Genomic DNA, 25,979 nt, shown 5'->3' on the forward strand with positions numbered 1-25,979 from the left:
TTTTTCACCCATGCTTGATACAGATCTCAAGGAAACATTGACTTAAAATCTTAAATGAGATAAACAAAAATCTCGTAGGGATTTGTGTGATCTGTGATTCTTAAAAACAACTGCGAGTCGACATCGCAGACCCCAGAACAGAGATAAATCCTTTATAATAGGCCATAGTTGGACAACTATGTTAAACTGGCACCAGTAGCACAAGTCAAAAGAACTATGCAAGGCCCATGTGAATGAGGTCACACACATTCCTGCGGTTCGGAGCAGGAAGGCAGGTCGGGAGGAGACTGACTGAGAATTATTTAAAGCGATGGACCTCATCATCCAAATTACTTATAAATTCACGGATTCCGCAGCTACTTTTAAAGCAAATGAATAAACTCTGATCGTGACTCATTCATTCGCCAGCAACTTGATTTTTAGAGGAACGAAAAATATTTCCCATCCTCCTCAACTGATGAGCGTCTCACACTTTAGAGAGATTCCTACAGTGCCCTATTGTTGGATTAAATATTATTTATTTTTATCATTATTTTATAGGACTGCTAGACATAGGAATCTAGCCTATTTTGGGACATGCTATAGGGGTAGGCCTATTACAGGGCTACAACAACTGTTCTGGAACACTAGAGAGGGTATTAAGGTATTAAAGAACTTCAGAGAAGAAGAGTTATACACTACCATAACAACTGTACAAATCTTATAACTAAACTTCATTTCATTTTTCAAACTGGTGAGTCCACATCATTAAGGGTAAAAGTCTTCACTAATGTAAATAAACCTTTCCTCTAAAGAGTCCTTGTTGGACCACCATATTTCACAAAAGAGTTATTGATCCTTTATAATAAATAACAAGTGAGCATTGGATTGGGAATTGAAGGAAGAAGTTGGTTGGGAAACAGTCTTTCCCCAAGTGAACAACTCAACAAAGATGATAGGGTTCATTTTAATAGTCACCAGTTATTAAAAGATATATTACTATTTGCGCTCAAATCCTTAAGTGTTCGGACAAAAAGATGTATTTTTCTCATACAGGCACTGACATTGGGTTAAGGAGAACATTACGAGCACTTGTGAGCAGCAAAACCTTATTCAAGACTGAGAACGCTGTTATTCCATGTCTATACTAACAGAGGGCACAGTGATGGTGGAATATTGGAGGACAGATGTCTTGATGTATACGACAAAGTGAAATACAATAACAACATTGCATTCCAAAAATAAGGCTTGTCTTAAATTGCATAGACCGTAGGCATAACTTACTCTCTACAGAGCAACAAGGAAGTCAAAATACACGCCAAGAGTGCATGCGGTGAGTGAGTTAAGTTCTATGCATAAAAATAAATAAGCCCTTTTGCATTAATCTAATTCAGTACAGATACATCTAAAAAAAAATCTGTATTAAAATATTTTCTTTCCTCATGTAAACTACTATGGACTTTGTTGGTACTTGTCAAAAATACTGCTATACAGTGGCACTCTATGCACGTGAAGTGGTTCATGAATGCACAAGCAACAGTCTCAAGTTCACTATCGGGGAGCAGATCCAGCAGATGACTGAGACACTGCCAGCTGAACAGTGCTCAGAAGGACATCTTTGTTTCCCATTATCGCTTGTAAGAGTGGAGTCCATTTCACTGTCACTCTCTCTCACACACACACACTCTCTCTCTTCTTTTTTCTCTCTCAAAGAAACACAGGCTGCTCCTGTCCAGTCAGCAGACGGTAAGTAGATGCTGGCATAGTCTTCAGATGAATCTGTTTTTGAAGACAAACGAGAGTTAATGTACTGCTAACACCACACACAGACACAGACACAGACACAGACACAGACACAGACACAGACACAGACAGACACAGACACAGACACAGACACAGACACAGACACACAATTGCTATTTATGTACTTGTACTACTCCCACCTCTCCGACAGCATTTGTAAGGATGTGGATGATCTTGTCATGGGGTGTAGCCACAACACTTTGCCCGTTGATCTCGATGATTCTGTGACCAACTCGGATGCCTCCCCTCTCAGCAATCCCGCCTCGCATCAAACTACAGATCTGAAATAACATTCATGCATTCAGGCAATATATATTGAACTATTCTGTATGTATCCCGTTCAAAGAATCTGCAACAGAATCTGCAACTTTTTTGCCTTTCATTTATTGGTGTGTATTATCATCTGGGTGATATTAGGGTGTTATTATCAGTATGCAAAATATAGAGGAATTATACACAAATTGGAATGGAAGGACAAGAAACTCACAATGCCATCCTCTACACTGAAGCCCAGCTGGTACTTCGGATCTGGACGCTTTATAATCGCCATGGTGACAGGCGGGCAGTGGACTATGCTGAGCTTCACTTGAGCTTGGTTTTTCAGATCCTTGAGCACAAACAAGAAAGTAAGTCAGGGGTATTAGTGGAAAATTAGAGTAAGCATTCATATCATGCTGGCAGGCAGACATGATATGGTCATGATTCTTGGCAATAATACTCAGCGAACAGCTGAGATCCATACCCGTATGATGGTGTGGCAGGTCGTAATAGGAAGGCCCACGAGGCTCGTGCCGTTGACCGACATGATGCGGTCTCCGATGCTGAGCTCGCCGCTGCGCTCGGCCGGTCCGCCGTGCAGCAGATTGGCCACCACCACTGTGGGCAGGATGGAGCCCCAGCCTGACTCCACCACGGCCAGGCCCAGGATCTCCCCGATCGCCTTACGAATGCACACCTAACCAGGCCGCAAAACCCCAGGTGGAGGAGGGCAATATGATTTATTGATGAAGTGAAAATATCTGATAAATATGTATAAATGAATAGGACATTGCTTTGTTAATCTATACATGTGGTATGACATTGTTATCTTAAGCAGATGGCATGTCTTTTTATGGGTATTTCTCCCACAACAGGGGATCATAAGTACAACCACAGTACCTCTCTAATATTCTCCGAGCAGGAAAAGTGGACCAGGTCTCCGTTGTACAGCTCCTGAGTGCTGAGGAAGTCATCGTACTCATCCGGCTTGATGCCATTTGTCTGCATGAACTGCTGGTAAGCCACAGCAAATGCTTGGCCAATGGCCTGTGCAATGACCTGAGCCTGAGGAGGGCAGGAAATGATTGTCATGTTATGTTGTAATTATATAGCCTGAGCATAGAAATGTTGATCCACACCCTGAGAGCTGGTATAATGGCATTATGCAACACTGTGAATATGACTGAATTGGGTTAAAATACAAAGTCATTTCCAGTGACACAACTTTGCCACACAGTTACAGCAAACCGGCCTCACTATCTTGATATTGAATGAGAGACACCATCTTGAAATGGTGTGCATTCTTCATCAGGAATTCCTGTATTTGCCATACTGACAATCAAACTCCATTTGTGCCTCAAAAGAATCTACAGCCTGCCTCTGAAAGAAGAGATAATGGGTTGTCTTCACCCTTTTCAAACTTGTCCATCAGTGAAAAAGTCACCCTGGTGTTCTCAAGAGAGGGAACATGAGAGTTATGCAAGAAATGATGTGTTCAAGATCATGGTAAACACTGACTACTTCCTCATCAGCCCAAATGGAGTCATCTCACTCATAGATCAGTTTCAGAATATGAAAAACTGGGTATTGCCCTCAGGCCCTCCATTATTATTCAATGAGTTAAGTCAACATAGTCACCAGTTGCCCTAGGCCAAGGAAACACTGTAATGGGGAATTCAAATGAAATGCATGGGAAGCACCACAGCTGGCAAAAGGGTACACTTGCAGTCATGATTTATGAACAAGATCCTTCTTCCTGGAATCACTCAGAGTAAGGAAGGGATCACACTGGCCTGTGGTAAGCGACAGGCGGCAGGTTTCCTATTGTTTTCTATGGTTTGGCAGCGGAATGGTGGCAGTGCTAGCTGTTGAACAAGCCGAGTGTTGAATTTGGTTCACCTTTCAAAGCGCAACGCGGGAGTATTCAATTGCCAGCTTAGGTAAACTGTTTGTGTTACTTAGGAACGAGATATGGTCTGAGCATTGCGTTAGGCTTACCACTGCTGCTTCGTTATTTCCAGTGTGATCACCCGTTTAAGAGTGTAATGTATTAATCCTGCATTGATATTTAGCAGACTGAGTAAGGCTTTTCTTTGCATCCACCTCTGAGTGCATGCTGTATACAATATTAATTTATCACGTCATGAGTGCTTGGTCAACTCTCCCTACTTGTGGACATCACTGCCCTGCCACTCACGTCATCAGAGATGAAGACGTGACACAGCATCCAACACTTCTTCGGAGCGGCTGCGGGGTTGGCCGCCTGACCCCCGTCCGAACCCTTCCGGCCAGCAGGCTTCCTACGCGCCATCAGCACCACAATGTTTCCGATGTCGGCGATGTAAGAGATCATCTGCAGGGAGTGGTCCATCATGGCCTCCTATGAGAAGTGACAACAGGGATATTTGAGTCTCCAGTGCTCAGATCACTCGGTTTTCTTGTGACAACAAAAATGAATTATGTGAAGCGTAGCGCAAATGCAAAACAAAGCTTTCAAAGTCTGATGTGAAATTTGACAACTTTTTGAATACGCACTCTTAATACCAGAGCAGTCAAATCTGAATAGCAATAAAAAAAAAAGACTAGAATGTGCATGCAACCCACCTGTGTATCAGCATTGAGAACTTTTATTCGCTGTGTAGAGATGAAGAGATCCACTTCTGTCATAGGCTGAGACTCACCCTCAGGAGCCTGCCAAACAATGCACAACCACACGTTTGGACATGCAAACAAGCACACACTAAAAACAGAACTGCTTACTGATAGCAGACTTCCCCTTGTAGGTACAGCTTGACACTGACTACTACAGTATAAATAACGGCTTCTTGTGCTTCAGACCTTGATCCTGTCCACAGCCTCCTGGGCCTGAGCCATGCGGGCGCTGGTCGAGGGGTTCTTGTCCGACTTTAGCTGTGTGGAGCCCAGGTACTTGGCGCCGAATATGACCCCATCCAGCAGATCATCTGGGTCACAGGGACCAGGCACTACAACAGCATGAGACAGAGAGAGTGATGATGACCATTCAACCCTGAGTGCATTGTTGATGATGCATTGTTTGCTAGTACAAACATGATTATGTGGAATATTTTGGAACATGCATTATCTCGTCAGTGTGTGTTCAGCTATCTCACCATCTTTATAGGCAGGCCGGGCCTCAGCTTCCTACAGAGAACAAAGGATAGAATCACATGTGATGGCAATTAAACACAGAGCCTACCAACTGCACAGCTCTTCGATACACTTACTTTGGAATAGGTCCTCAAAAAGTTGCTATTTTAGGACTTAAAAACATAAAAAAAAAAAAACACAATTCTTATTCAATATGAACTGCTTTGCTGAATCAAGGATATTTTCATGACAGACCCGGTAAAAACAGGAACATTTGCCCCTCACTCACCATATCTGAACCACTGGCAGCAAGCTCCTCTCCCTCCTCTTCAGCAGGTGGCTCTGCCCTCCTTTGCCACAGCAAGCCTGAATCTTCCCCTGAGTAATCCAACGCATGGGTCTCATCCTCCGGTTCATTGTGTCCACCATGTGAGCCGTCCCAGTACCTCTCAGCATCCTCGTGGCTGTAGGAGACGGAGACCACGGCGTCCACGCCAGCACTGAGGTGCCCGTAGCTGAGGCACGGCGGGCTGAGCTGGGGCCTTTCCTCCGCAGAGCTGGGTCCCTCCAGGAGCCCCAGCAGGTCCTTCTGGTGACTCTCGGTGAAAAGCAGTCCGGAAGCAGCAGTGCCCTGGGCTTGCGGCACATCGACAGGACCCGGGCTGGACAGTGTGTCGTAAGGTGTCGGGTCGGTGAAGTCCAGGAGGGTGGCCTGAGGTGGCTCTGGGCTGGGGCTGTCGGGGGCAGGGGATGGACTGACGAGCTGGAGGTGAGACAGCAGGGTGTGAATGCGGGAGTGGTCGACGTCAGGAGGACCACACTGCTCATTCGCTGGGCCCTCCTGGTCTTCGTTCTTCTTCTCCTGCTGTTGCTCCTCCTCCTCCTCCTCCTCCACCTCTTGCTCAACTGTTTGTCCCTTTAACACCTCATTCTGTAGCAGCTGCTCTTCACTTTGTTCAAATGCCTGTCCCACATTATGATTCCCTACATCCACCTGACATGGGAGCAACGGGGCTTCAGGAACAGATGCGGCCAATTGGGATCCATCCTCGCTCGCCGCATCCTCAGGAATATCAATTGAGTCTGTCTGAATGAAGCCCTCGCTGTCAGCTTCTCCAATGCACCCTGCTTCACTCGAGGAGTCGGACCTCCAGTCCAACGGAGGGGGTTCAATCAGGCTAAAGGAGTCCAGATCTTCCAGATCTGCTTTCCTACTATTCTCCTGGGCTGGATTTGTGCTGCTGTGATCAACATCCACCAAACCTGAATTCGGTTGACTCACTATTTCTTCTGATTGTGAGGGAGCAGGACTATCATGGAGAGGGATGTTAGCCTCATTGTTTTTGGATGCAGGAGGCACATTCATCATGAGGGCCTGCACTTCTGCTTGGAGCAAATCCCTATGTTTCCCCTCCTCCCCATTCATTAGCGTGGCGCCTGCCTCTTCTGCCATCCTCAGCAGTGATGCAAGGGCAGATACAGTCTATGAGTGAGTCTTCTAACACTCCCAAGCAAGGTTCCTTCCATGGGATTGAGAGATTCTGACCTTTCCAAGATACAACACCCTTGGCTGACAGCAATTTTTACCTAAAGAAAAGCAATGAGTGTAACCAACAAAAGAACAACATTAGTCGATAGGCTACGAATGGACAACCGTTACACTAATTCATAGCTAATATTGCAACATGTGTAGCCTCTCTGCTGTGTTTCTGTATTGCGGAACTAAGATTGTTTTACTCAAAGGAGCAAAATGGATAACAGGCAGTATGCAATCGCAACGTGTCTCTAATGATCTGGCTATACAACATGTAAGATCAAGGTTCGGCTGTCTTAACAAAGGTTGTTTCCCCTTAACACCACCAGACTACGCTGGAGTATCCACTGTCGACAACCATTATATGGTATCCTTAAATGAACAGAGGTTTGATCAGTCAATGCTCAACCCTCTCTCGACATTCGATCGATCTAAAACGGTTTATTCATGCATTGCCTCCATGCAAAACATAACATGAATTTTACAACTCAGTGGTGGAAAAGTTACACAGCTTGGGTTTGCTAATGAGAAATGTTTGAGTTTTCACCAATGCCTTCGATCATATGTTATCACAACGCACGAACCACTAGGAACTACTCTAATTCTGAGATTAAGAGGCAAACTACAGTCGAAAAAACACCCACCTATGTGCTGGAATGTACTCATCTTTTACACTTGTAACTGTTTCTTTCGGCGATCTTGGTCTACATTGTGACGAGACAACGAATTGCGCATGCGCTACAGATAGGAGCAAGCCCTGACTAATCGATACATCGAAAACATAAACAAGATGTGTCAATCATAACACAGGTAGCCTCAGTAAAAATGACTGATGACTGACTGACACGGTTGGTTTTGTACCCATTTATTTTGCTCCATTCTATTAGTGTGAAAAAAAAACAAGGTTTAAGAAGAACCGATAAGCTTCTCATTCTAAATAACACTTTATTGTGTCTTTATTCAATGTCAGTAATAAACAGTCAAGGCCTAGATTACAAATACAAACCGATGTAGGAAAACATCCCACTGTCGCCAGACTGTCCCTTCAGCTGGCCATTAAACTTTTCTATCAAATTACTTGATAGGGACAGAGCAATTACATTAGCAGTGAAATCCTCATGACCAGAGCCCATATTCACAAATAATCTAACGGCTTAAATCTTCTTAAGTCTTAACTTTAGGACTCCTCATTGATGCAATTTCAGACAAACTAACACAATTAAGATGCAGAGGTTACATTCAACAGGCATTAGGTTACTGTTCAATTTACAATAATCTACAGACAATTAATAAGTACAATTTACAAGTCTTTTTACATCTCAAAAAGGCATCTCAGTGAAAGTTATTTATATGATCAAGAGGTCGCTTCATGCTCACTATCACTTGAGCCCATCTGATACAAGCCAATGAAAGATGAGACTGTGCCCATCAGTCCCACAAGCCATTTGGGGAAGCGTCCTGCCCAGAGAATACCAGGGGGCATCCAGTGAATGGCATTGCTAAGATCTGCCAGACAGCTGAGAATACCCAGGAACTCCATCTTGATTTGTTGTTGACACTCTCTCTGCATGGCCAGTCTTTCACTACAGACACAAAAACACAAATTATAATGACAAGACGTCATTGCATTGGCTTAAATAGGCAATTGATTACAATTAGTGAAAATACAACAATAATAGTTAATAAGAGATGCACATTACCTGACATTTTCCTGTGCTGTTCTTCGGCTTTTACGCAGCTTTCTCCTAAGCAGAAAGATGACTCGAATTGATCTAATCAAGGAACATACATACTGTTAGAATAACACTATAATTTTTGAACAGACAACAAATGTCTTTGGCAAGAAAATGAAGTGTGAGTGTGTCTTAAGTAAGTGTGACTAGAAATGTCACAATAAAGATCTTTAAGATGGCACCTGCAACCATGGGTTACCTGAGAGCTCCCAGCAGCAAGGATGAGGCCCAGAGTAATGTACTCAGAGTCCACCATTTGTCTGACTTGACCTTGACCAACTCTGCATCTGCAGCCCAGGCAATGTGTTCACATGGGTAGTACAGCTGATCCGCAACATTGGTAAGCACTGACACACATCGGACTATACTGTCATCCTCCTACACAAAAGGCACATGGTGAGATGTGAGATGAAGGTGTAATGTGTAATTTATCACTAACTTCATGGAACCTGCTGGCGGGTCTGATCTGGGTCCCATGTGTGTGTGTGCGCGCGCATATGTATATGTGTGTATGTGTGTGTGTGTTTGTGTGTGCAAGTATAGGCCCAAATTGGTCGTCACTACTGCTGAAAGTGAGGTGGCGAAGGGATATGGGGTGAGGGACAGCACTCAGGGTTGACAGGGCTTGACCTCACTATCCTCGGCTCTGCCGGCCACCTTTTATTTTCCTGCTGTGGTGGTCAAAGACACTGGGAAAAGCATTGGCAAAGGCCTACAGGCCCGTCACAGGATTGTGTGTGGTGATGTATGCTGTTGCAACTCAGGGTGGGTCATTCTTTCTCCCGAGCACCTTTGTACTGCATTCACCGAACTATTCACAGGGGGCTGAGCAAGTAACTCTGCGTGCATATGGCAGTACTATGGCAATGTTTTGAATGATGACAAGCTCTTTCAGAGCCACTGAGTGATTTTAAAGCATAAAAACGGAAAATTAATTTGGTAAAATTTAGTTTCTTTTGTTGCAAACCTCCATGAAAATGACCACAGATAGTATCTGGTTTGTTTTGTCAGTGCCAATTCTTCTTGGTATGTTGTTATTTAATGAGTACCTACATACATGATTGACCAAATCAGAAATAGGCCTAGCTACATGTTTTTTTCACCAATACTACATGTTGGTCCAAAGTTACATACATAAAAAGAAAATGTTTTTTTTGCTGATTGCTTCACTTTAAGTAAAAAGGTGTGTGTAAATATTGTTTAAATCCATTCTTTCATAAAGCATGCAATAAAGCACCACAAACCATTCCCAACTGAGTAATTGTAAGGTGAGCCAATTTCACCTGAGATGAACCCAATATCACAGTGTTGAAACTAAAATTCCATAGGCCTACCCTGTTTCCTAATCCATAATTCCTCGAGTAGGCAACCATGGAGAGGTCATCGAAAAGTCTCAGGACAGTTCTGCAGTGGCTCAGCTGTGCTGAAAACAACATAAGACTCTTCCCGACTTCAGACGACCCTGCAGTCTTCTGGGAGAGAACGCCTCCGACCAGCTGAGAGCCATAGCAAAGCGTTCGGACCTGACGCCAAGGACCATTGAAGAGCGATTAACACACATGGTAGCGTGACATGAAATATCGTAGCATCAATGAAACACAAGGTGCACTTACCACCTTGTCTCTTCCTCTGTATGATTCTAGTAAATTCACAATCGATCCGATTGATTCCTGCATAATGCCCTGTGCTCGATTACGTTCATTCACAGTAATAGTAACGTTATTAGCCTAACCTATGTCTTCACCTGTGAAGAAATCTATCTATGTGAAGAAATGGGCTTTCGTGTCCTCAGAAGTGCAGGTCCATGCAGTACAACATACCACACGTCATGCCTGTCAGCTCTTTTTTCAACTCTTTCTCAGACAGACCTAACAAATACCTAACCAGTCAGAAACCAAACAACTGAACTTTACTCTGGTCAGGAAGTAGCCGTAGGAGTACTCCTTCCCAGGCAAAAATAGTAGATTACCTATTCGTCATCCCCCTGATGGCAGACACTCTACAATCAAAAGCCTGTTCTTACCATAGACCTAAAAGAAATGGACAAACAGACTCCGTTCTTACTCTATCCATATGCCGCCTACACAGGACATGTGAATTTCCTGAGGGCTTTGAAATTACTTTTAGGCCTACTAACTGGATTATCCTCACATTGCAGTAGTGTCATGACAGGCCTATAGGCCTAAGCCTGAATTGCATTTGCATGATAAAAAGAAATAGTGACTCACAACGACAGGCATACACATTTATTTTTCATAATTACAATAAAGTCTCAGGAATAAAAAAAAAACAAACAAACACAAAGTAGTTTCCACCCTTGATATTAAATCCATCATGTCTTGTGTCCTACTATAATGATCCATGTAATTTTCAATACTGCTGTCTGGCACTGACTTCTTCACATGTTGTTATCGTTGTCGTAGACATCTGAGAAATTAACAAAAAAGAGAAATAGTATAAAACCTTGCAGCAAGTTTTTAGTAAAGCAAATGGTCTCCGATGCATAATTATTGAATAATATAAAGGGAAATGTATGGAACTAATAGTGAACATCTCACCTGCGTGATCTATGTCATCATATATTTCCCCTTCTCTGAAAACAAAAAGATTAAAAAGAATATTAATAACACAACATCAATGATGATGATGATGATGATGATGATAATAATAATAATAATAGTAATAACAATAACATAATAATAGTAGTAGTCGTAATAATCATTATTATAATAATTGTACATAACACGTGTGTATATCTGTAGGTTATTACACATTTAATTCTGTTATATTAACAATAAAAAATCCTTATCTCTCATTGTAAAAACATACTCTGTCAGCAGGTAGATCATGGGTACATATCCATCTATATGAGAAGGAGAACAAATTTCAGAAGTGATGCAGTGCTCCAGATTGCAATTGAACTACTGTAGGTGTTGTGACTATGCAACAGAGGGCAGTGTTTACACTTACATTTTCCCTGTGCATTTCGACACAGTGCTTTTTTATCACCGATGAACTGAATGATGTCCAGAAGATCTCCCCGACCCACGCTTAAGTCTTTTCCACTAGCTTTCTTAATGTTCGCATTGGGATCCACCCTCATGTACCTAAGAACTTGTATTGGCCCTTCAAACTGAAAAATAATTGTTCTTTCAGCTCTTTAGGTATGTGATCAATGAATTTATGTAAGGCTTATGTAACGGATGTTCAATATCTATGCAAATGCAAGGTCACAAATATATCAAATATACCTTGAATTTTTTCCTGAACTCTCTCTCCTCTTTTTCCATCTTCTTTAAAAGTTTGGGATCTGGGCTAAAATAAATAAATAAATAAATAAAAAAGACAGAAGGTCAATTTTTTTTCCTTTTCATGGACAAAAAGAATTACCATAAAAATGGAATGAGAGAATTACCATAAAAACATACATATGTACAGGTACACATTTGTACACACACACATATACACTTGATGACCCAACACCTCTGAGATGACTTCCTCTCCTTTTAACACTTTTAACAACTCAGCACACCTCTAGCATACAGTACACTTTCTTTTTCCTCACATGCACTTTCCTCACCCACTACTTCTACCGCCTCCTTTGTCTACAACTATCTCTTTTAACTACACTGTGACTAGTACTTAAACTTCTGCACTCCCAATCCTCTGGTAGTAATATTTATTGTTGTAGTATTAATTGTTACCTACTGTAAGTTGTCTAAGGTGTTGTTGCTTTGGATGTATGTAGCAATGTATGTCGCTTTGGATACAAGTGTCTGCTAAATTGCTAAATGCAAATGTAAAATTACATGTAGTACATCACCTTATCTAACACTAAAGTGTCTGCTAAATGAATGTGTGGGAAAAAAAGACATTCCATTCGTAAAACATTCCTTAGAGTACTCCTCACCCTACAGTTATCTATTAAACAGTGCTAAAATCCGTCACACATTAACTCACATGCAAACTTTGCTTAAAATGAATAGCTTATTCAAAAGATGTTTTAAATAAATGAGGCAAATACAATTGTATCCCACTACGTCAGCAGTCATAACTGCAGTGCGCTGATGTATCATGTAGCCTTTCCATTTTACTGTACATTAGTCGTTATACCTTATCCCGACTTCTGGAGGAGGAGGTGGGAAGCTATCATCCTCACATCCTGAGAAGAGAGAAACAGAGAGAGAGAGAGAGAGAGAGAAAACATAATCAAAATATAAACAAAAACAGCTGTCATAATATAAAGATTTCTCATGATATCCTTTTTATTAACATCTAACATGGGCTGCCCCATTTTGGTTTAATCCATACTCACCATAGCCTTCCATGCTGCTGACAAGAGAGAAAAACATTTATTACTTCATTATAAATCGTACAGACATTTAACCGACTTTAATCATTTAAAGTATGCAGAAATAATGTTCAAATAATTTGAGCTCTATACATACATTAACACAAACTAAAATGCAATATTGGTAAATCAATGTGGGTCACTTTAATATATGAAATAATCAGTACTAATGCAAGACAAATATTATTACTTGATCTTTAATCAGGAACACACTGTATACTATCATGCATCATGCACTTGCACTACTTTGACTAAATGAAACATTTGCAGCAGATTTGCAGCAAACGTGTGGGTGATTTGTGGGAAACAAATGAGTTTGCCAATGTTGGTTGCTTCCAGCAAAGTTCTAGCAACAATGAGAAGTTTGTCACTAGTGGCACATGTGTTCACCAGTGATTTGCCACCACACTTAGCCAGAAATGGCAAACTTCCAGTGAACTTCTGGTGACAAATCTAATGTGACATTTAGAGCAAATTTGCTGCAACATAGTCAAAAACCTAATTTGCATGTGAAAATATGACCTTGTGGTAACTGTTCGTCAGAAATGTGGAATTTCTGTAAGGGTAATGGAGGTGGTGGGGAAATCTTACCTGTTCACGTCATCATAGACACCAGGATCAGGTCTGGGTCTAGCCATGCTACCAAAGCGCCGTTTCACCTCCTCGTAGTCCATATCCACACATTTGGTGCTGATGTAGCCGTCTATCAGGTGACGCAAAGGACACTTCATTCATTTGTTTATTCATTTTGAGTCTCAAAAATCAACACAGTCAACTTGGTCGGCTTACTTCCTATTGCTCCACTGCCGAGTCTTAGTATTCACAGCAGTTCCATTTACACATAGCAAAAAACATATTACACACAGACATAACTATCCATTCACACTTCATCGCTATCCTCAAATAACTGCCATTAACATGTCAGTGCACCGACATTGTACATTCTTTCAGCTTTTTCATTACAGTATACAACAGTGACTCGTCTGGATGGGTTACAATCATACTGCAACATGAGCACATATCACCTAGTTTCATCTGGCATACAGTAATTTCCTGTGTATTAGCCGCATTGTGTATTAGCTGCAGGACATAGTTTTATGCAAGTTAAAAGAAACAAAACCATATTAATACCATATTAACTGCCCCCGTGGCCGTATATTAACCTCATAGCTGAAGAAATTTAGCAAAATCAATGTATAAGCGGCTAATAGTAGGGAAATTACGGTACTCCCACTAGTGCCCTCCTCAGTTTCATGCTCTGATGCATTTCAATTATTTGGTTGATGCTGTTACTGCCACATGTTTACACTCACATCTGCCATCCATGGTGCGGGCAAGCCATCTGCCCTCTGGGTTGCTGTCGGTGCGGATGATCTCCACACTCTCACCCTGCTGCACACTCAGATCGCCACTCTTCCCTCCGTGCCAGTCTTGGCGGACACGGGCTATATGCAGAGCTGTCTCATTTCCAGTCAGCTGTTGGGAGAGGGTGTGATGAGGGTGGTGATCGTCCGTTATTCTCACAAACATGACTTTGTTTTTCCATGACATGAAGCTGAAGTGATTCAAATACACTACAGTATGCAACACGTAAAGATAAAATCAAGAGGAGAGGAGACTTATACCGTAATAAGTGCTTATTTGACTGAGCTATGGGTGTTGGTATGAGTATAAAACGTGTACAGAAGAACAATACTACCATTAAATACATACATTTTTGTTACAACCATTACACTGTATGTTGACACAGGAACCCATAAAGTGAAATATGTGACCTAAATCTAAATGCAAGTTCACTTTAAGGGGTTATTTTCAGTCAGTTCATGGCAGAGCTACAGTGTCTGATCTTCATGGGGACAGAAAACCTTTTGAAAACCAGGCCTTGTTAAATGAGAGTAATTGGGTCTTAGAAACATCAGTTCGAGGGAAATATATGGGACCGCATCAGGAATTTATGGAATCCTTACCTTGAATTTCTTTCTGTTAGCAAGCTCTCTCTTCTCTCTCTCCCTCTGCTCTTTCTTCTCCTGTTCTTTTTGTCGTTTTATGTCTTTCTTTGAATGCTTGCCTGTGTCAGTTGGCGTCGGGATGCTCTCCTGGCTGCTGCATTGAACACAAACGCCTCATGGGTCATTACTGATTCAACAATTGACGAAACACAGTTTATTTACAGTACTAATTGGTTGGTAGGCTGGTAAAGAAAGTATTGTCAGTACTACTGTAATATAGATATGTATTGATGTCCTTATGTTAATTCACTATTAGATGATACACTACCTTCTTAACAATTATGTAATTAAAAATCGTAACTATAATGTAATTATAATACTGTAATTATAGTGGTATAAGATGAATGGCCATAAAGCATAAGGCTACCAAAAATGTGATGAAAATAACATAAACTTACTCGACTTCTTCATAGATTTCACTATCATCACTGTTATCCCACTACAGGAAATAAGACCAAAGAGATACAATGGAAAGGTGTATTTCTTAATTTACAGTAAATTACACTCCAATTCAAAATCCTATAATTAATAACATATTTGTGACAGTCCAGATGCTCATGGGGCTTAATAACAGGGAATTGTTTTTGCTTCTTCTTTTTTTTTAAACCTCTCACCTCATCTGCTTGACCTGAATCATTCCAGGAGTCTGAGTGTGAAATGAGAAAAAAAACACTCCTTCAGCTTAGCAAGAATACTCAACAACAACTGAACAGTCTGTAATAAACGCTGGGTTTGCAAACTACTTTGTTGGTGCTTTGTTTTATGTGTAGGACCCTGAGCAAGCTACTGATGAGGTTTGGTGCTGTTTTGAACAATATTACTGGTTACAAAATGCTATTTGGAAAGTGTTTGGCTCACCGCCCTTCACTAATCCACTATTTGCAGTTTTGGGCTATAGCGTATACCGTTGGAAGCTCTGTAGTGATTGATCAACGAAGAATACTGTCTCCGCAGCTTATTAGCTGATGTGATTTCACGCAGAACAACAGCCTGGGGTAAATCTTTGCAGGAGTTACACTTTAAGGATAGTTACAATCAATGGCTGATTATTGCCTGTTATGTAAACATAGATCATCTCTGATAGTTGCTGGATGACGTTGTTTTGAGTAAATCATGCCCTTTTTCAGAGAGAATACAATGATGGCAACCTGTTGCATAGAATCGTGTTATAGAAAACAATTTTTTATCACATCGTCTCAGTGTCTTTCCTCAAATGACAGGTGATTCCCAGAGCTTTGTCTACTTCTTTGCTTCTATTTCACTTTGACATTTGTCACAGATATCAAACCATAAGAATAATACAGGGCCTTATCAATTACATTTACTTTTAAATGTACCATAAGGAAGTATGTAAGTAATGAATTGCCCCGCACCTTGACTTTGCGTAGGTGGAGGGGGCGGAGGGGGAGGAAGTGCATCAATGTCATCATATGTGTCTTGTTCGTCATCCGGGTCGCTGGGGATATGGGAGAGAGACAGTCAGTACTCCCATCAGGTTATATCATCTATATTGTTAATAAGTGATCTAGCTATGCGTTTCTGTATTGAAACAATCTGGAGCCGTGCAAATTTCACAGGAAAATGGCCATTACAACTTCAGTTCAGAACCGAATAAACTGATATATAAAAAAAAAACACAAATCATAACTTACTGGCGTGACAAGTCTTTTGTCATGCTGCTTGGCTTAGACATCAAGGGGGGACTGCTTATACCAGCTGTTCTAGATGGAGAAGGTCTGAAGCCCTCTAGAGAAGAGAGAACAATGTTTTGTTCACTACTCCTAACACTACTCCTGTCACAGGGATTTCAACATGAGCTTTACGTTTCAATACACTTAAAATAAGAGTAAGTCTAGTGACCAAACCTTGTGACATATACATGACCAGTAGTGATCAACAACATCAATACAATAATTCTTACAATGCGTGCTAATAAGAGAACAAAATGCTGTCATTTTCATTCAGTCATTTGCATTGACCGATCTTGTAACAGATGCAAGCGAGGAATAGGCTATACTCTTCAACACATTTACTACATACTACTACAGAATAGCAGTATGGCTGAAACATTACAGAACACCTATAAAAGAGTTTGTTAGTTTGAACAAAATGTTGAATACCTCTAGTACTATTTAGAGACATTGATTTTAGTCCAGCTATACATACAGAAAACAGACAACATGCCTTACTACCCATAGTGAAATTGGCTAGCCAAGCAATTATTTTTAAATTAGGCTTGTATTTGAGAACCACACTGATTTAATTCTATACAACACTGTATGTATTAATTATTGACTGCTTATAGTTTTACGATAAACAAATCCAACAACATTATTATGACATTAACAAATGATTACATGCCAAATGTAATAATGTGCCACACCGTGGGTCTGTGTTGGAGGTGGTGGAGGAGGAGGGAGGGCATCAATATCATCATATGTGTCTTGGTCATCATCCATGTCTCTATGAAATTAAATTATTGACAGTTGAAGAGTACTTTTTGTAAAGTTCTATAAAATTGCATCTTTGGAAAAAAAATTCGGCTCTGATCAAAAACCAACTTGAGGAAATGTCATTGTGTCACTTGTTGTAAATGTTTCTGGCAATACCCAGAAACCACCCACACAAAATCTGAGGTTCAAAGAGTCACAGCTGCCTGTAACAGCACGCTGCTTTTGTATTAGCCTACTGCAGTCTTTTCTCAACTTCCCATGAACATGTCTTCTTCGCCCTATGTTAAAAGAGAGCTCTCATAAACGTTATGTAGACGATGTTATGGTTTGGCTGTGGTTACTTAGCAGACACTTTTGTCCAAAGCCACTTGAACAGAATATGAACATTACAGTAGTTAAAAATGGACAATATTTGTTAAAAAGTACAATCAATGTACAAGCATTCATATAAGCAAATGTGTGCTATCAATTTTTTATGTGAAGTATAGTGTATGATCGGATGTTTTGCTTGTCCACCATTTCCCCACTATGATTAGAGTTACTTACTGCTTTGAAGCAGGCATTGCCAAGGTTTTGGGCCTATTTGGGAGTAGTGGAGGCATTTTAACACCAGCTGCTCTCGATGTTGTTGGACTATTGTCATCTGAGGACAAAAACATTATAAAGTTGTTCCCAGGGAGATATTTCAAGATTAATGTTTGGGACATGTGACATGAATTTATGAATTGCTTAAATTAATACAAATATGACTTTTTCATCATCATATACAGAAAAATATAAAAAATAAAGCCAGCCATCATTTCAAAAGCAAACTTTGCATAGATTTTGAGCATGTGATAGAGAATATATCAGTGGGTTAGTACTGTATAGGTCAGCTCCACAGTCTTAATCACGTTCAAAACAGCATTTGAGTACCACTGTTTGACTGTCTTTAATAAAGACATTCTTCATTCTTCCGCTAAGAAGACTACAAATGAGAAGAAAGAAGAGCAAAAGCTGACAGATGCAGCCGACCTTGAGGTGACCTCAGCATTTCCAGATTTGTGAAATAAAAATAAGCTAATTTTCACATCAAAGCTTTATCATGGCAGTAAAACATGGCCTTCATCTCGATAGTGCATTTAAATAATGATAACATATTATGAACCAATTGAATGAAATGAACACATTAAACAGCGAGACTGCATTAAGGACGCATGAAAGCCTCTGAGCCCCAAATCACTTACCCCCTAATGATCTCCCAGAGACCCGTGCAGTGGCCTTAGGTGTGCCAGGATTCCTTCGGAATTGTTCCAAGTTCACGAAGGGGGGACGCTTGGGCTTTTTAGGTCTGGATCCCACAGCAGGTAGTGGCCGTAAGAGGGGTGCCACCTCAGCCGACATGCTCCTCTGCGAGAGCAGGGGTGTCGTGTGGATGGTCTGGGGACTTCTGCCGCCTGGGGAATCCTGAGGTTTTGGCATTGGTCTCACCAGCTTCTCCGTGGGGTTTCTGAAGGATCCTGGTTTGTCTACCTCCGCAATGGGGGGCCTGAAGGGCTCCTGGTGGTTGGGACGATGGCTCGGCGGGGGCCTGGGGAACACACCGCGCGGCGCCTGGCCAAACCTCGGCCCGTTTGAGGGAGAAATAGGTCCTGGGGTTGGTTTGTTCAGGGGGACAGGGAACCTGGGCCTGACACTTCCATTAGCCCCAGGGTCCACTGGTGAACGAGCACCTCTCTCGAGGAGGGGAGGTGGGAGTCTTGGGGAGCCACCTCCTCCTCCTGTTGCATGCATCCCAGTCTGGCGGAACCTGGCCGTCAGGGCCCTCACGTCAACATTCTCCCCCTGTTGACAGACCAAGGTGCAGTGATACCAGTGTTGACAACTGATGTGTCACATCATTTGAAAAACATCCTTCTCTGAGGAGGACTGCGAGTAGCAGGTTACGCATATGTGCTTCAGTACATTGACTGAAGCGAGACAGCTATTTTTGACAGTGACACTCATCAAACCAAGGCTACCTGGTCAGACTTTTTAAAGCTTCAGCAAAAAAAGAAAACAAACCACATTGAGTGAGAGCTGAAGTGCAGGCTTTGTTGCATGGTAAACGTGCCTGAAATTCATCATGTCAGAAACTGAATGTAAAAACAAGCACGAGGAATCATTCACATCTTTACAACTTTATGTATTACCTTTATGTATTACAAATGTGTTGAAATACATACTCACACAAACCAAAACTAAGAAACTTTCCAATATTAAACACAGGACTTCCAAGTCTGTGTTGTTGGAAGAGTTGCTTTAAATTCTGAACTGAGGGACATGTTATTTGGTATGCTCTCTAGTCCCTGGCCCCAGAAAATATGCTTATTGGCACCACAGGTTCCCCCCTCACCAACCACATGAGTTGCAAAAATGGCATGTAGAGTGTATGTCCTTAATAAAATAGGTCACCATGTTCGCTGTACTGATGTCCATACATCGACATCTGACATCGATAGAGTCATGCATATCTTTTTGAGAGGGTGAAAGGTAGAAATTATTAATTCTAGTGCCATACAGAGTGACAAGCTTTCAAAAAGTTTTCAGGCAGTCAAAGACACTGTCTTAAATGCTTCTGTATTGTGAGAACTGAAACAGAAAACAGGGAAGTCATTACCAAACCCAAAGATGTATGGGAAATCTTGTTATTTCATAATTAGGCCTACTGAAAGGTAGATCAAAAATAAATGGAAATGGAAAATATAAATGTCATCTCTTTTTTCCTCTTCCATATCAACACTAAAATAGACATATAACAACCTCCTGAGCTCTACAAGTGGAAACATCTTTCTCAATCAGTTACAGTAACTGTATTTCAAGTAAGCTTGAAATACAGGTCATAATCACACCTAGTAACAGTGTGAAGTGTGAAACGAGGCAATAAACTATCCTTGACTGACAGGTCCTATGGATTTGTTTTTTAAACCAATGTTGTAATATGTAGCCAATGACAAGGCCTATCTGAAACATAAAAGGCTGTATTGGAAACAATGCAGAGCAGACAGAACAATGGAACTCATGAAGACACAACCAAGACACAAAGGAAATGATTACAACCACACACCTATCTGCGCAAAAGGTTGCTACAGAGAAATGAACCACATGGCAGCCAATCAGAGGCATGCGTTGCTCTGTAGAGTGACAAAAGGAAACAGGTTGCTTCAAATGCTCCCCGAATACAAAGACATGTCTGTGAAGAATTAGCCTAGAGATCAATGCACTGCACTGAATGCAGGCTTGCTGCAAGTTCTAGGGACATACCAGCATCAGCATGTTAATCGATGCCAGTAAATTAAACGACAAACAAAACAATTTTTCCATTAGGCTATTTAATCTATACTTCTAACTTTTTTTTTTTTTTTCAACAGTAAATACTCAATTTGTCAACCCAGAAATTAAGACCATTATAAGGATCCAGATGTATTGGAGAAATGTAGTTTAGTGGGTTGGAGAGAGAGTAGCCAAATTTGCCACTAAATGACTAATTAAAGGGTAATTAAACAATATGGGCCTAACTTGATCTGATTCAGAATAAAATAATATGAGGACTGTTCTGCTGGAAACGGTCTGTGAGGTTTTAGTCCGAGAGTCGTCTAGGCTATTGCAGCACGTAGGCCTAGTAATAATTATAATAATAGCCTAAATGTCTGGGCCTACAGAGAAAATGGTTTATTTTCAACATCGGTCAGCGAGCCTATCGGTCACATGGCTAAATATCGCTCTCTCAGTTTCATAGCGGTAAGTTAAAAAATAGTAGTAGGCTACCTTTATAGACAGTATAGACAAGCTCGAATTCCCTCCCCAAATTGGTCCCCATATTGGTAAAAAGTATGAAGTTAATACATGAACACATGATGGTATAAAAATATGTCTTACCATCTTAATAGGCGCCGATAACTTCAGATTTCCATATTGTCAGATATGGAAGCCTTCTCCACGGTGCTCTGAACGTCAACTGTCTCCTCACACCCTCAGCTTCCTGATGTAGCCTACGTTGTAGACCTTGGTAAGTTGGGGAGTTAATGGTATACCAGCAAATATCAGCTGCAGGAAATGCACTTTAGAACGAAGACAATGTGGTTAGAAAAAAATCCAAGGTTTTCTTGTCAGAAGGCTGTTGTCTTTTTTCTTTGACAGGCAGCAGGTGTAAGAAATGCTCCTAAATCCGTGATACTGGCAGCCGATGAGCGCTGTCGGACCTCCAACTGTTACCAAAAGGACACAGTGATAGCCTACGGAAAACAGATGCAACTTCTGGGGGGACACCACCACGCCCACTCTCGGTCTGTAGCACCTTCAGCCAACCAGCAGCCTAAACCTATTTTAACGTATGGTATTTTGGGGATTGGTAGATTTGGGGATGATAATCAATCATGTAAAGAAATCTAAGTACTGACCTGATTTTAACAAATCAATGTCACAATATAGCTAGGCTTTGTCTGACACTCCAACCATTTCAATGCATGTAGGCCTTCTGCCACATTTGTTTGGAAAAAGATTGATATAGATCATACAGTAGACTGTAATATACTATGAGATGGTTCTCCAGGCCACTCAGTCAATTTAGCTGACTGTTACAGGAAGCCTGCATCCAGTCAACCCGTGTTTATTGAGGGTGTCAAGGGAAGCAGGAGAATTGAATTGCTAATAGGCCTAAGCTATGTCGGGTCACATATTATTCATACATTTGATCTTGAAATTTGAAAGTACGTGAATATATTTATACAATTGCCATACACTGATTAAATAGGCTGGAAGGAAGTTTGCATCTCTATATAGCATGGGAGATCTATGAATGATATGGAATAGTTTATATTGGCTACTGGACATTGATTATATTTAATGTTGTGAATATGTAGTATAAAGGCTGTAAAGCAAATGGGAGATGTAAATATTTTCTTTGTGTAAATAGTCTTAGACAAAACTTAGACAAAGTTGGACACATTTTGAGATAGCTGTCATACCGTTTAGGCTTCTAAGATGTTTGCACATTGGTCAGGTTTCCCAAAATTGTTAAGAAGCTCTTAAGTGCTGAGAACTTCTTAGGAGCGTTGTAAGAATGTTCTAAGAACGCTTCTAAGAAGTTCTTAGGACTTAAGAGCTTCTTAATGGGAAAGAGCTCTTAACATTCTTACAACGCTCCTAAGAAGTTCTCAGCACTTAAGAGCTTCTTAACAATTTTGGGAAACCCGACCCCCTGATCGGTTGAAGGCAGAAACAAAATGCAAACTCCCCAGACTAATGTTCAATCTTAAAAGATTGAGCTTAGTATGGTGATAGCCAGACTAGGACATAGGCCTATAATATTGAAAATTGTTTGATTAAATTGTTGACAATGGTCACAAATCAGTTTTACAGTTAGGTTAGGCTACAAATCATGAGACACACAAATGTATGAGACACTTCTGGTCCACAAGATGGCGCAAAAGCCTATTACCTGCAGAAAGATTTGTCTGTAGGACCACTTTATGTAGAAAAGCCTTAGCCTAATGGTAAAATGTTTTTAACTGTAGGATGACCCGTAGTTGTAAACAGATCCGTGCCAGGATAGGCCTGAAAGTGTATAGTGAATATAGTGTAGTGATTTACACTCCTCAATCGGTCAGTCTGGTAGAGGGGTGGTATGATTTGGCATTTATACACTTTCACTCTCACTCACATAATAGGCCTACAAGTTGTTGCCAGCCTTTCTCTCTCCTGCAGTGAACCCTATTATACAAATCACACACATCATACAAAAAACAGACACGATTGATCCCAGAGAAACTTAAGCTTTTGACAATACAGTTTTTTCCAATTGTTAAAACACAATTTTGAAAACTCACCCCCCCCCCCCCCCCCATACCTCAATCTACCTAGCAAAATGAAGCACTACAACCAAAACACACAGCATTATCAAAATCAAACTTTTGCACCACATGGCACACACTTCATTCATTCACCAGATTGTTGTCTAACCAACTACACACTGTTGGTAAAAATGAAAAACAATTATATTTAGTATGCTTTGCCATAATACTAAAATAGTTAAAATTGTTTTTACATTTCTTTACGTTCACATATTTGCAGATACAGATGCATGCTGTATACTTTTTTATACTGACTTCAAACAAGTCAGTGCAACATATGCACAGCAAGTGTATTTACATTGGACTCTCCCTTCCCCTCTAATTACTCTCCCTCATCCTCTTCTCTCTCTGCAATGTTTTTCATTTTTGTTGTAAAAAAAGGTGCTCGTTTTTTTTATGGTTTTACTGTATTGTTTTTATCTTTGTGAAGCACATTGGGTTGCCCTGCTGGACAAAATTGCTATATAAAGTTGCCTTGCCTGCACCTTACCTGATGTGGTCTTTTCATAGTGCTTACTTCCTGATTGAAGTGGTAAATTACAGTAAGCATTGAGGTGTTTGGCTAGGTGGCACACGTATTGATCAATTAGCACACATGTGTGTTATCTTGGATGCCATTGTTTTGAAACTGTAAACATGTTACTTGTCCGATTTTTGTGTCTTACGCAGAGAACCATGTTCAGTGCATGCAAAAAGTGCCATTTTGAATTGCAAAATGTGTGTAAAGCTGAAAATGTATTTAGACATTTGGAGACTTGAGAGGATGTGTTGCTCTCTGTGTGTCGGTTTGAATAATTGTGCTATGAATCTGATTTTAGTGTGTTAGCAATTGGAAAAAACTGTAATAAAAAGGCATTTACCAGTCTAGCCACATCTAGACTCCAATTAGGCCTACTGTAATTTGCGTGAGCTCGCGACCGCCCCTATGGAACTATTGATGAACTGCAACCAGGTTCGATACAATGGAAGTAAGCAGGCTTTCTCTACCTGTATATGGGACGAGGTCTGGTTGAGGTTACCTCTCATCTCATTGACTCAGGTTGTAATCTCACCAGAAGTTGCTGTTAGACTAGGCTAATATAGAATAATGGTGTGATACACATAGGCCAGTCATTCATTATAATCATGGGGTAGGCTAGGCCTATCGCCTTTGGCGAACGCGACGTAGCCTATTTTAATTCACAAATTAAAAAACATGAGAATTAATACGTTTCTGCAAGTTTGACGTTATTGTGAGAAGTCGCCAAATGTCGCTCGTCGCTAAGATTTTCTATCGCTGGAAATCACCGCTTATCGGTAACATTGCTCGGGAGATCTAGTTTAGAGCGTCAGATCCCCGTGCCATGATGGCGGCAGTGTTGACGCATCATCCCAAAGCGGCAAGTATAGCCTACCTACATGATCTAGGGGTGCGTTCGTAAATTCAATCTGACATATAGCTGGTAGGCCTACGCTCCAAGAATGTGACGCTGTAAACGCACGATAATTCCGATTTCACGAATCGGAGTGGCACTTTACGAACGTACCCCTAGTCAGTACATCTTTGGGATGTCTTTGTTCTGAAGACGCACATAAGGTGAAAACGGAAAGCAGGAAAATGCAATGGTCGTGACGTGAGTAGGTACGTATATATAGCTGCGGTGCAACGTCATCGAATCAGCTGGTTCTATGGTGTAATGGTTAGCACTCTGGACTTTGAATCCAGCGATCCGAGTTCAAATCTCGGTAGAACCTTCCTTTTCTCGCAATGACAAAATGTAGTGGCAGGCAAACAAGAAGCGACGGTTTTTGACTCTGTGTTTATTCGAATCAGATAGGCTATTTAATCCAACCTGGGGAAAGAAAGCTGGCCATCCCGAATTATATTGTCTGTTGTGAGGACAACCCTTAATCCAGCTCTTCCAGAAGGCCACTGCCAAAATTTAGCAGGCCAAATTCCCTTTCATGTTTTAAAGTCAAGCAAGCCCATTTGTACATTTGACCTACCGGTAAGGAACACTCATCTACTTGTTCCAAAGTGTTTAGCAGTCTATACTGTATGTCGTTCCTATGTTTCTCCACAAGGAGTCAGTACTCTCCACATAATGTGGTGTGATTTTATCAAGAAGGAGTTCAGTGGGAGCAATGGGAAAGGTCTGACTGATGTGAGTCAAGGACCACCAGTTTTTCACATAACATGCATACAATTCTTGTTGCCCAATACAGTGTTATTGCAGTCATGCCTCCACACTGTTGAAGTAAAATCATTGGAAAATCCATTAGGCTATATTAGTGTTGTTTTTGGCGGCCTGTTTTGGTTTTAGTTTTAGTCTAGTCTTTGTGTCAAGCTGTCATTTTAGTTTTTATCAGTTTTAGTCACGTTCATACTCTTTTAGTCTAGTCAAGTTTTAGTCGACTAAAAGTATGAGCATTTTAGTCTTATTTTCGTCTAGTTTTAGTTGACGAAAACTAATGACTTTTAGTCTTGTTTTAGTCAATGAAAATTGGATTTTAGCATCTTTTTATTAATTCAATTCTATTTTAAGGGGTTGTTCCTCCATAGACTGGGTAAGACTGTTTTTAGTGGCAGGCACTATAGCACCAGCGAACTCTGAAACTATAGGACTGGATGAAATGTGCAGATAACGGTCTCCACGTAAGGGATAATCAACGACGCACCGTGCGTTTATAGGAAAATAATGCACGTTCGAAGTGGTAATAAGGACCCGACGCCGCAGGCGGAGGGGACTTTACACTTCGATAAGTGCATTATTTTCCTATAAACGCACGGCGCGGAGTTGATTATCCCGCTTATACCACTGCTGCTATCACTTTCGTTTATATTGCCGCTGTCTTAGATACAACGTTGTTGTTTTTACCGTTACATTGACATTGGCGAATT

At 41.0% G+C, this 25,979-nt stretch overlaps 3 protein-coding genes and 1 non-coding gene across 6 annotated transcripts; 1 reads left to right on the top strand and 3 right to left on the bottom strand.

The window, feature by feature from the left end:
- Positions 1-930: 930 nt before the first annotated feature.
- Positions 931-7,413, bottom strand: si:ch73-40i7.5 (amyloid-beta A4 precursor protein-binding family A member 3). The gene is made up of 11 exons (XM_062556259.1): positions 7,327-7,413; positions 5,438-6,735; positions 5,172-5,202; positions 4,879-5,024; positions 4,645-4,731; positions 4,238-4,420; positions 2,941-3,105; positions 2,525-2,737; positions 2,270-2,389; positions 1,923-2,063; positions 931-1,758 (listed from the first exon to the last, which is right to left on the bottom strand). Exons 2-11 carry the CDS (start codon positions 6,599-6,601, stop codon positions 1,687-1,689), a joined length of 2,322 nt encoding a protein of 773 aa, XP_062412243.1. The 5' UTR covers positions 6,602-6,735; positions 7,327-7,413; the 3' UTR covers positions 931-1,686.
- A 604-nt stretch (positions 7,414-8,017) lies between these two features.
- Positions 8,018-10,332, bottom strand: pex11g (peroxisomal biogenesis factor 11 gamma). Its single transcript, XM_062555864.1, has 5 exons — positions 10,029-10,332; positions 9,750-9,938; positions 8,615-8,793; positions 8,383-8,454; positions 8,018-8,265 (listed from the first exon to the last, which is right to left on the bottom strand). Exons 1-5 carry the CDS (start codon positions 10,089-10,091, stop codon positions 8,037-8,039), a joined length of 732 nt encoding a protein of 243 aa, XP_062411848.1. The 5' UTR covers positions 10,092-10,332; the 3' UTR covers positions 8,018-8,036.
- Positions 10,333-10,646: 314 nt separating this feature from the next.
- si:ch73-40i7.2 (FYN-binding protein 1) lies at positions 10,647-21,460 on the bottom strand. Of its 3 annotated transcripts, none has more exons than XM_062556839.1 (18): positions 21,126-21,460; positions 18,455-19,052; positions 17,775-17,871; positions 17,159-17,238; positions 16,428-16,521; positions 16,149-16,231; positions 15,390-15,421; positions 15,174-15,214; positions 14,734-14,866; positions 14,080-14,242; positions 13,358-13,469; positions 12,731-12,747; positions 12,529-12,577; positions 11,667-11,730; positions 11,386-11,548; positions 11,245-11,278; positions 10,974-11,008; positions 10,647-10,842 (listed from the first exon to the last, which is right to left on the bottom strand). In XM_062556839.1, exons 1-18 carry the CDS (start codon positions 21,126-21,128, stop codon positions 10,814-10,816), a joined length of 1,827 nt encoding a protein of 608 aa, XP_062412823.1. In that variant the 5' UTR covers positions 21,129-21,460; the 3' UTR covers positions 10,647-10,813. The 3 variants fall into 3 exon arrangements, with proteins under 3 accessions (XP_062412823.1, XP_062412822.1, XP_062412821.1); XM_062556838.1 differs by having other exon boundaries at positions 12,731-12,744; positions 14,734-14,869; XM_062556837.1 differs by having other exon boundaries at positions 14,734-14,869.
- A 3,300-nt stretch (positions 21,461-24,760) lies between these two features.
- On the top strand, positions 24,761-24,832 carry trnaq-uug (transfer RNA glutamine (anticodon UUG)). The gene has a single exon. It is a non-coding gene; the product is annotated as a tRNA-Gln (tRNA).
- The last annotated feature ends 1,147 nt before the right edge of the window (positions 24,833-25,979 follow it).

The sequence above is a fragment of the Sardina pilchardus genome, chromosome 15 (genome assembly GCF_963854185.1).
Source record: "Sardina pilchardus chromosome 15, fSarPil1.1, whole genome shotgun sequence".
Lineage (NCBI taxonomy): Eukaryota > Metazoa > Chordata > Actinopteri > Clupeiformes > Clupeidae > Sardina > Sardina pilchardus.